The 11,404-nt window shown below is 33.4% G+C and overlaps 1 protein-coding gene across 1 annotated transcript; it reads right to left on the reverse strand.

The window, feature by feature from the left end:
* Window positions 1-212: 212 nt before the first annotated feature.
* Window positions 213-5,382, reverse strand: LOC110722944 (zinc finger BED domain-containing protein RICESLEEPER 2-like). The gene is made up of 3 exons (XM_021902216.1): window positions 2,402-5,382; window positions 738-1,721; window positions 213-589 (listed from the first exon to the last, which is right to left on the reverse strand). The coding sequence occupies exons 2-3, from the start codon at window positions 1,714-1,716 to the stop codon at window positions 213-215; spliced, it is 1,356 nt and encodes a 451-aa protein (XP_021757908.1). The 5' UTR covers window positions 1,717-1,721; window positions 2,402-5,382.
* Between the last annotated feature and the right edge of the window lie 6,022 nt (window positions 5,383-11,404).

Raw genomic sequence — 11,404 nt, forward strand, 5'->3', positions numbered from 1 at the left:
GATTTGCAATTACTCTCGTTCCTCGTGGACCGAACCTTTATTTGCCATTGTACTTGGTTATAGGGTGTTCGTATAAGTATTGTTTGATTGAGAGTTAGATTGTAACGACCGATTTAACCCTTGTCAATAACATTGCTTGATGAAGAATGACTGGATGCATAAGCCTCGTACAACCTCCGTAAAGCATCCTTAACCTTAGAAAACTCAAGCTCTTATTCAACACTATGCTGACCATATATCCTCATGTAACCCCAATTGACACATTGCAAATTATATCGTGGATCCAACACCACAGCAACAACCATAAATGTACTAAATTCTGACCAATACTTTCCAAATTTCTCATACATTTTACAAGCCATTTTTTGCATAAAAAGATCTGAACTTTTCATTTCATTTTGTAACAACAACCTAACTTGTAAGACTCTATGAAAGTAGAGATTGGAAGTTGGATATTTGGTCCCAGAAAAGGCAAGTGTGACATAATGAAAAACTTTCAAAAACTTGCATATTTTTTCAACTCTACCCCATTCTTCAACAGAAGGACAATGTACATAATTGGCATCAACTTTTTGAAAGTGAATTAAAGCTTTTTTTAAAATACAAAGCACAATCAAGCATCATGTAAGTTGAATTCCATCTAGTAGGAATATCTTGTTGTAAAATTCTAGTAGATTGAATTTCAACATGTGATACACAACTTAAAAACCTTTGTTTCCTAGCTTGTGAACTCTTACAATATTTGGCACTCTCTCTAATCTTATACACAACCTCATCAATTTCTTTTAAACCATCTTGAACAATTAAATTAAGAATGTGAGCACAACACCTTACATGAAAAAATTCCCCACCACAAATCAACTCAAGTTCCCCTTTTAGGTTTTCAGCAAAAACATTATTTGAAGAAGCATTATCTAATGTAATTGAAAAAATATTTTTTTGAATACCCCATTCTTTTATCAAACCATACACATAATCACATAAATGAATTTCTGTATGGGGAGGACCAATGTAAGAAAAGTTCAAAATCTTTTTTTTCAAACACCAAGACTTGTCAACATAATGAGCTGTCAATGAAATATAACCATCAGTGGTTATAGAAGTCCAACAATCAGAAGTCAATGCAATTCTACTACAAGTTGAGCCCAAAACAGCTTTTAATTTTTCTTTCCCTCTTTTATACATCTTAAGTACATCAGATTTGATAGTATTTCGAGTGACAGGTTTGAAATCAGGATGCAAATAATTAAAACATCTCCTAAAACCCTTGAACTCTACAAACTGAAATAGCATATCATGCTCCACAATAGCAAGAGATAATAATTCACGGAAATAATTAGCATCAAATTCACGCAATCTATTTCCTAAACCAGAGGACGTTTTCTCTAATATCATTTGACCAACATCCCTAAAAGACCTTTGTTTGCAATTTTTCAAATGACGATAAAGATTCCCAATTCCATTCTTACTATCAGCATTAAAATGTATACCACACTTTTTACATTTGCAAGTTAGATTACCATTTTGATGAGGCTCGTCTAAAAAATCAAAATTCACCCAAACACCAGAAGAAAGCCGACGTTGACGTTTCTTACCAGTAAGAATCACACGAGGTTTACCAGAAGAAGTTTTCTGGTTTTTACCATTTCCTTTGTCTTGTGTTGTCGAGTCAATCTTCTCTTCCTCGGAAGAAAGTTGCTGAACATCGGCATCCATAATTACTGCAAAAATTATAACAAAATAAAACATTTATTTGAAAACAAGAGACAAAAACTGATCTATTATTTCTAGAGATATAATCTAAACATCAACATCCATAATTACCGCAAAAAAATCAGAAATTATTTGGACAAGAACAACAATATAAAATAAACAACAAGTCAACAACAACAAGTTAGAGATATAATCTAAATTAGACCTAAAATTAAAAAAAAAATCACATGCATGTCAAAGATATATTCTTGCTGTAAATTAGATCAGGAATTGGATTATTGTGCTAGAAATTTACAAAGCAACCCATCATACGTTATATAAACTTAATACTATTATCATGCAAGAACAACAACAATAATCAAATACAAATCTGTATTGAAACAGAAACAAAAACAACAAAAATCAAGAACAAACCAAACGAAAACAACCAAAATGAAATGAAAACAACCAAACTCGAAACAAAAACAACCAAAAATGGAACGGCAACAAAAACAACAAAAATCAAGAACAAAACTAACGAAAACAACAAAACCAAAACGAAAACAACCAAACTCGAAACGAAAACAAAAAAATTGAAACGAAAAAAAAAACATCAAAAATCAAGAACAAAACCGAAACGAAAACAACAAAACAGAAACGAAAACAACAAAAATCGAAACAAAAACAACAAAAATTAAAAAAGAATTACCTTTGAGAGTTTGAGGTTTGACGGCTTGAAGGAGATGAAGATTTGAAGATTTGAAAAAAAAAACAAGAATGGAAAATTCAGAATCAGAACTTGAAATTCAAAACAAAAACGAAACGAAATAAAAAACAATTAATAACCATTACCTTTCAGGCGTTGAGGAGTGAGAAGAGGGAAAAGTTGAGAACTTGAGAACGAAAGAGTGAGAAAGAACTAGAAGGAAAGAGTGAGTGTGGAGTGTCTGAGAACTTGAGATTGTTGAGAAAATGAGTACCAGAGAAGTTTAGAGAGAGAGAGAGAGAGAGAGAGAGAGAGAGAGAGAGAGAGAGGGCAAAATGAGAAAATAGGAGACAAAACGGCTGGTGGGGGTTAGTCACATTTAGGGTTTTTTTAGGTTTAGAACTTTAAATTGGGCTTGGGCCATTAGCCATTAAAATGATTTTTTTTTTAAGACTTTTTTATTCGGGTTATAAGGTCGGGTTCGGGTCAACCCAACCTGATTTTGACCCGAAAATTATTTTCGGGTTATGTGGGTCATTTTCGGGTTGAAATTTTCAACCTTAACCTAACCCATTTAATTTCGGGTCGGGTTCGTGTCAACCCATTTAAGTTTTCGTGTCGAAATTCTCAACCCTAACCTGCTATTTTCGGGTCGGGTTCGGGTCGGGTTTTCGGGTCGGGTCAGTTTTTGCCACCCCTACACCCAATAGTTTGTGTGATTTCATATGCTAGTAATAATTTTATGTAAGGATGAATAAGCTAGGGTATACGATTTCAATTAACAATGGACTATGCATTAATAAATTTTTAGATTAGTGAAAAAGCAAGTGTATGGAATACAAAGTTAAGGTGTGTCCAATTCACTTAATATATTTACTTACTAGACTTATTAATTAGTTTATATTATCTAAATTTATTAAAACTTTTCAGACTTCATCAAAACTTATAATGATGGTTTAAACTTAGGTAACTCTTATCACTTTATCAGAACTTATTAGCTATAACACATGTTTTCAAAGCTTATCTTATCTAATTCATCGCTTTCTTCTCTTGCAAATAAACTTCATTCAACTTCAAATTATATGGAATAATAACCATCCAATCAGACTCCAAGTTTCTAGCTATAATCTTGATTAGTTCCCTATTACTATCAACATCATACCCAAGAGATATAGGCCTACCAAACTAAGAGACATAACACATAAAAACAAAGAATTTAACTTGTCAATATAATTTTCATGTTTTGAATATAAATACTATTCTTTCTACAAGTTGTTGATTATGATATGGATCATGGAACGATGTTATAAAAAATCCAAGTACATGTGAGATGAGCATGCAAATACGGAGAATTACACCCAATTATGCCGCATAGGAGCGCACATGAGTAAAAGACAAGCATCCATCATGACCGTTACCTGACTAAAGGTTAAATTATGTGACCATTTATTAACATAATTACTCTTTTTTTTTTTTTTTTGAAATATACATAATTACTTTCTTTGAAAATCACTATCTTGTTATTCGAATGCTATGTTTATAATTTTTATTTTTATTTTTTTTTTAAAAAAACTCTATATACTTTTTATAAATGTCTATTAGTACGGTTAAGATTTGTAGTGCATTATGATTTTGATTGATTATTTAACATTTTAAATATTGTATCTCATATCTTATTCCAGACCTGATTCAAACGATCGCTTTGCCACATCTACACTTTAAAAAAATCCATTTCTCTTCTGCCCTTCAAATGCTCCTTTATATTTATTCTTTGATTTTCTTAATTTGCAAGGGTAGGACTACCGTAGGAGTAATACATTTAATTAGTATTTAGCTAATATTAGAATGTCCCGTCAATCATGCAACATAAAACGTAAAATAAACAATAAGAAATTGAAGAAACAAATCTTAGAAAAACAAATTAAAAATAAACGATGAATATGATCTAGTAAATCATCATCATTAGGACCACATACGTTGTCGCATGCATGATGCATGGTGAAACAAATAGAAACAGAATTGTATATTTAAGCTCTATTTAAACAATTGGGAATTGCATTGTTTCATTCAACCTACTTTTTATTTCCTATAAATGTATAGTTTTTACCGTAATTATCACGATGCTAATGGGATGCCGTGCATGCCTTCTTGCACATATATATATAGAAATTTCTTACTCACAATCTCCTAAATTACCATGGATTAATCCCTAGATAGTTTGCCAAAAACATTAGCAATTATTATTAACTTTGTAAGATTAGAGGGTTATGTTTAAATAAGTCATATAAGGACGGGAGTGTTATGTGATCGAAACATTCCCTTACTGTTGAAGGGAAAATTTTACAGGACTTTCATAATAAGACCATACGAGTTCAGTGTTGCTTTATCGTACAAAATGTTAAAGAAGCACATGATTCGAATTAGAATTGTCAAGTTATCCATAACTATTAAAAATATGAAGGTTATGGAAATGTGCATGTTAAGGTGGATGTGCGGGAACACTTTAAGAGATAGAATCAGAAATGAGGTTATTCGCAAGAAAGTAGGTGTGACAGGCATTGCAGACAAATTAAGAGAAAATCGTTTACGTACGCTGGTTTGGGCATGTAAGACGGAGACTCGAGAATGCATTGGTACGAATAGTGGAAGAGTGGGACCATGGAGGGGTTAAACGAAGGAGAGAGACACCGAAATGACTTGGTTGGAAGGAGTTAGGAAGGATACGAAATATATTAATTTAAATGAGGATGAGGCATTGGATCGTAAGGGTTAGAGGAAGAAGATTTTTGTTGATGATTACATGGAATAATCGCTTTTGATTCATGTAGGCGACCCCACTCATGAGATTAAGGCTTTATTAATTGATTGATATAAGGACGAGAATTCTCAAATGGTACTTAATTTTTAATCTATGGTCATGATTCTCTACCAATTATGTATTTTAATTTTGTAAGGTATCTTCTTAATTGATAAATATATCAAAGGTTAAATTTTTTATGTTTGAATTTCAAAATCTTGGAAAAAGTATGAATTATGACTTGTATACAGAGTAATGAAAATTAATATATATATATATATATATATATATATATATATACAACGGCTATTTCACCAAATGTCACTGAGCAATTGCGTTTTTTTTACCAAATGTCATCCAACTTTTCAAAATTCACCAAATGCCACCGAGTTTTAAAAAAAATCACCAAGTGTCATTAATGAATAACGGCCACGTGTCACTTTCTGATTAGTCTTTTTTAAAAAAAAAAATTAAAAATAAATAAATAAAAACTAAAAAAACCAAAAAAAAAAGAAAAAAAAAAGAAAAAAAGAAAACCCTTGAAAGTTGAAACCACCCCAGCCACCACCCTTTCCACCACCCCAAAACCCTGCTCCTCCCCTTACCTTGCCGGAAAACGGCCAGCCTCCTTCTTAGCCAGCAAAAATCGGTCGGCCAGTCCTTTAGCACCCCACCTGACCCACCACCGACCCCCAAAACCACCTACCCAACCCACCTCAACCCTAAAACCACCAACTAATCTCTCGAAATCAAGCGCCCTCTCCTTCCTCTGCCGCAAAAAATCGATCACTGGCGAATTTGTGGGTTTAGAAATCTAGGGTTTGACGTCCTCAGTGGGTCGCGACGGGAAAGAGGGAGAGAAGGGGATGGGGGTTGCTTCGGCGGTCACCACCATTATACCTAACCTGTCGCTATCATTGCCCAACTTGCAACAACTTCAACCCGTGACTGATTTTGGTTCAGGTGGGGGCAAGTGAGGGCGTTTTTGGTTCAGGTAGGGGCGCGTTAGGTGGTTTCGATTCAGGTAGAGGTTAGGATTCCGGGTGGGTGTAGGGTTTCGGAGGTGGGGGTGGGGTGGTGGTTTCAATTTCTGGTGGAGTGATGGGGGGGTGGTTTCAGATTAGTTGGCAGGGTTAGTGGAGGCAATGGTTTTGGTTGGGGTAATAAGGGTGGTGTTGTTGAGGTGATTTTTTTTTTTTTTCAGTTTTTTTTTTTAATTTTTTTTTTTGGTTTTTGTTTAATTTTTTATTTTTATTTTTGTTTAATTATTTTTTTTAAAACGGACCAATCAGAAGGTGACACGTGGCAAGTGGTGGGGTCAACTAACGGTCAAGTAACGACCGTTAGTCATTAATGGCACTCGGTGAATTTTGTTAAAACTCGGTGGCATTTGGTGAATTTTGAAAAGTTGGATGGCATTTGGTGAATTTCGCAATTGCTCAGTGGCATTTGGTGAAATAGTCATATATACAATATACCTAGTTGTATGGTACACCCAAGGATTTAATTTTTTTCTATTTGATGATTAAATAATTAAATGAGCAATAATCATCAAAACGAGCAAATAAATTTTTGTAGATTTGTGTAAAATTTCTTTGTTTTATAATTGGTATTTCTTTGTTTTGTAATTTGTGAAAATTATTTGTTGGATTTTTTAAATTTCTAGTCTATTTGATGTTGTTCAAGTAGTTGCAATGAATAATTTTTTATAGAGAATAGTTGCAGATTTAATTTACTTGCTCAAGTTCAATTCAGTGTATATATCAATTTGCCTGTTAAAAAAAAATTGTCATTTAATAGGGTCGGATATTGGATATCTGAGCTATCCGATCTGAAATTTTTGAATATTCGGATATTGAATATCCAAAAATATTCAAATCGGATATGGATATTAAATATGAGAATTTTCGAATACAGATATCCGAATCAAAATCCGTTTTAAATCGGATATCCGATCCATATTCACCCCTAAATAAGATCCTTACACTATACTACACCCAGATGTATGTAAGAATCTTTTGAGACGTAAGAGTTGCCTAGCTTCTAATTTAAAACTTTTCTGATTAAATTATTGCAGAACATAGAAAGTTGGCTAAGCTGAAGCCATTTATAGAGCCGGCTACTAATGGAAGCCGACTACATAACATAACAAGCAGCCAAAATAAATACTGTACTACGGAGAATTAGTATCACATTTTTTTAAATTACAGCAAAAATATTGAATTATCCATTTAATTTTCCACGTGTAATATTTCCATAGGGTTTCTCAGGTAACATAAGCAAACGCGCAGAATGTGGGACCAAAACCAGCTAAAAGTTCCTTCAAGACAGTTGGGATTTGCGACTGTCTTTTTGTAGTGCACAACTAGGTTGTATCGATACAGACAAGGACAGGATATGGGTACGATACGAACACGACAAAACAACATTCCTAAAATAGGGGACACGGGTACGACAAATAACAAGACAAACAATATATTAAAAAAACAAGATTTTAACAACCTATTCAACAAAACACTAAATAATCGATACGGACAAGGACACGAATACGGGTACAATACAGACACGACAAAACAGCATTCCTAAAATAGGGGACACGCGTACGACAAATAACAAGACAAACAATATATTAAAAAAACGAGATTTTAACAACCTATTCAACAAAACACTAAATAATTAACCTTAAAGCAAGTCATTTATCGTAGCTAAATAATATTCTTCTAATTCACATACAATAATATGCTATGAAATGTGTTTTGAAGGCGCTCAAATTATAACTTTTACCTTTTTCTCTCATACTTTACCTTAACTTTCTAATTACAAAAGTTAAAAAGATGAGGTGACATATCAAAATGCAAAACGTATCGTATCATAGTAGGATACGATTCGTCTCAAAGTGTCTAAATAAAGTAAAAAATCGGATATAGTTTTTATGTGTGTCCGTTGTGTGTCGAATGAGTGTCGGTGTCCGACACGGTGTCGGACACGGACACGGCTGTTGGACGAAGTGTCCGTGCATCCTAGGTGCAGTTGCGCACCGTATATTAAACACTGAATTAAACCCCTTTTTTATTTTATTTTTTTAATCATGACTTTTTAAAATTATGATTTTAAGCTTTCAAAAATAAATATATATATATATATATATATTTTATGATTTTAAAAAGATGGAATCATATAGAGGTTTTAGGCAACGTAAAATAAAGCAAATACTTCTAGTTTAATGGATCATGGACTCATGGTACAATATTGGGCTTCTTCCAATTTAGGTGGGTATACTCCTTGGGCCAAAGGGGGTGGGTGAATTTTTGAAGAACATATTCTAAAGTTTTTTTTTTTTTTTTAATTTTTTTTTTCTTTTTTCAGTTTTTTTTTTATTATTTTTTTTTTTTTTATTTTCAATCAACTAAACAAGGTTGGTAAAGTTGATCGCGGACTCAACTTGTATTGTGAGGTCACAAGTTCGAGTCCCACCAATTACATTACTTGGTAATATCAGTTTTAAATTATCATCATGAACGATAGTTGTCTAAGCTAAATCTCTACAAGAACGAATGTACAAGTAGTCAAGTACCATGAAAATTTCCATATACTCTGTATATGTTTGATATTCATACTCTTGATGTGTATCGTTTATAAAACTATCACTATTATCATTCGATAAATGATAGGAATTGTTTTGATGTTTGTAAGTTTTTGGGTCTTACAGATATGTTGTTTGATCTATCAATATCTCTTCCTATGATTATGCATGATTTTTATGTGAAATCATAGTTTTATACTTTTATATGGAATTGTTCTTTAGTCTGCTTATACATATATGTAGGATTTCCCAATGAATTTTCAGTAGACTTGCTATAAATTTAATCGAATTATACCTAATATAGTCTGAATTTTTAAGTATTGAATTAATTAATCTACGGTGAGAAAAATTATAACCCTAGTTAGATAAAGAAAGGGAGGAAGGAGAAATTGATTATGTTAATTGTTTAATTTGGACAAATTATTGTTCGACTATGGTGTTTGTAATGTGTTGAGTTAATTTCTAATATTCTTGAACATGCTCATTATGAGATCTTATGTGAAACTTAGGCTGGTCATAGTATTTAAAATTGCTTGTGTTTATAAACAAGTCCAATAATACTTCAAAAAAAAAAAAAAAAAAAAAAAAAACAAGTCCAATAAATTGCTAATCAACCAGCATAACTATTATCATTTGATGAAGCTAACCTTTAGATTATCATCTATTCGCCAATTAAGTTACTTAATTATGTCTTATGAAATATTCTGATAATATTTATCAACAAGTTTCTAAAGTTTTGGTAGGTCGGCTATATATACACTTGTGTCTCTTTAAGCCACAATATTTTGAGATCTTAGTTGAAGTACTGAACATCGTGAATAGTCTTGCTAGCTTTTGCTATCCTTAGAAACAGAAGATTTGTAAGGTCTTGTTCACTTTATCTTATTTTTGCTGAACTGAAATTAATTTTACTGAACTAAAATCATTTTTTACACACTATTTTTTTTTTTTGTAAAAATCGGACGAGTTAGGATCTAGGGGAAGGGAAAAACTAAGGAGAAAAGGAAACAATGACAAATGGGAAGCTGTTTTGAAAATGGTTGGAAAAATTATGCCATATGTGACCAAGGTTTTTATTGACCATTATTAAAGGATTCAACAACTTTTTGGTGCAGTAGGCCACACCGTGTGACAAGGATTACTCGAGTTATTCAGTCAGGGGTTACTCAAGTAACTCGGTCAGGGGTTAACTTGAGGGGTTTGGACAGGGGTTACTCGAGGGGTTCACTCAGTCAAGAGTTACTTGAGGGGTTACTTGAGACTCGGTCAAGGGTTACTCGAGTTACTCGGTTAGGGGTTACTCGAGTTACTCGGCCATGGGTTATTTAAGAAATTCGGTCAAGGGTTACTCGAGTAATCCTGTCAAGGGTTACTCGAGTAATTCTGTCAAGGGTTACTTAATGAGTTCGGTTAGGGGTTATTCGGTTAGGGGTTACTTGAGGGGTTACTCGATTAGGAGTAACTCAAGTAATCCCTGACCGAGTAACTCGAGTAACCCCGGCAACTCGAGTAACCCCTGGCCGAGTAACTCGAGTAAACCCTGACCGAGAAACTTGAGTAATTAACCTCGTCAACTCGAATAACCCCTGACTGAGTAAGTTGAGTAACCTTGCCGTACGGTACAACAGGCCGCATACAAAAAATGTGTTATTTGAATTAATCCCAACTATAGATTATTCCTGAATAATCCCAACTTTGGAGGTGTTTTCTTTTATCAAGTCCAAATGACCGGTGACCTAAAAAAAGGTGATTTTTTTTTTTAATATTACCACATATCACCTTTTAAATGACCATAGATATAAAAGTCCTTAAAAAAATAAAAATAAATAAATAAATAAAAATAAAACTGAATACTCCTCCCTCCCCTTCCCAAGGGTTTTCGATGGTTGGGGAGGGTTGTTAGGAGGTTTTCAGAAGTGAGGGAGGTGGTTTTAAGGGAGATTCGATGGTGGAGGGAGTGGAGTGAGGTGGTTTATTTTAGCGAGTGGGAGTCAGATGGTTTTAGGGAGTTTCGATTGTGGGGAGAGCCGAAAAAGGAGAAAAGGAAGACGGTGGGGAGGTCAGTTGCGACACCGGCGCTGGGAGAGAGGGTAAATTGGCGTACGAGGGAGAGAGGGCGATCGATCGACGTCAAAGCTTGGGTGGCAGAAGTGGCAGATCGGGGGTTGGGGGGTGTTTGGCTGGGTTTGTTTTGTTTTATTTTTATTTTATTTAAATTTAATTTTTTTTATTTTTTTACCTATAGAATGTTGACATCTGGCAAATGACTAGCTATTACAAGTTTGGCAACCAATAAGGCCTGATAAATGTCAATACCCACAGAGTTAAAATTATTCAAATATATTCGATATTTGGGATTAATTAAAGTAAATGACCCAAAGTTGGGATTAATAATACTAATTTTTCCTTTATAATAAACCAAAAGAAATACGAATTAAAGTGTTATTGTTATTACAAGGCCTAAGTACAAAGAAGTTGGATGTTTAAAGTATGGAAAATAGGTCCAAATTTAATGAGTAATAAACGCATTAAATTAAACCAAATAACCTTAAATTATTTAGATTCATAAGCATGGATAAAGGAAACGAGATAAGGAATGGAGTCAATGGATATCAAGTCACCAGAA

The sequence above is a fragment of the Chenopodium quinoa genome, unplaced genomic scaffold (genome assembly GCF_001683475.1).
Source record: "Chenopodium quinoa cultivar QQ74 unplaced genomic scaffold, ASM168347v1, whole genome shotgun sequence".
NCBI classification, from domain to species: domain Eukaryota; kingdom Viridiplantae; phylum Streptophyta; class Magnoliopsida; order Caryophyllales; family Amaranthaceae; genus Chenopodium; species Chenopodium quinoa.

Bases quoted from the DNA above. Each gene is read 5' to 3' on its own strand.
- LOC110722944 (XM_021902216.1), bottom strand. From the start codon at position 1,716: ATGGATGCCGATGTTCAGCAACTTTCTTCCGAGGAAGAGAAGATTGAC. The intron at 590-737 runs GTAAGAGTTCAC...TTTTAAAAAAAG, and splicing joins TAGAGAGAGTGCCAAATATT to CTTTAATTCACTTTCAAAAA.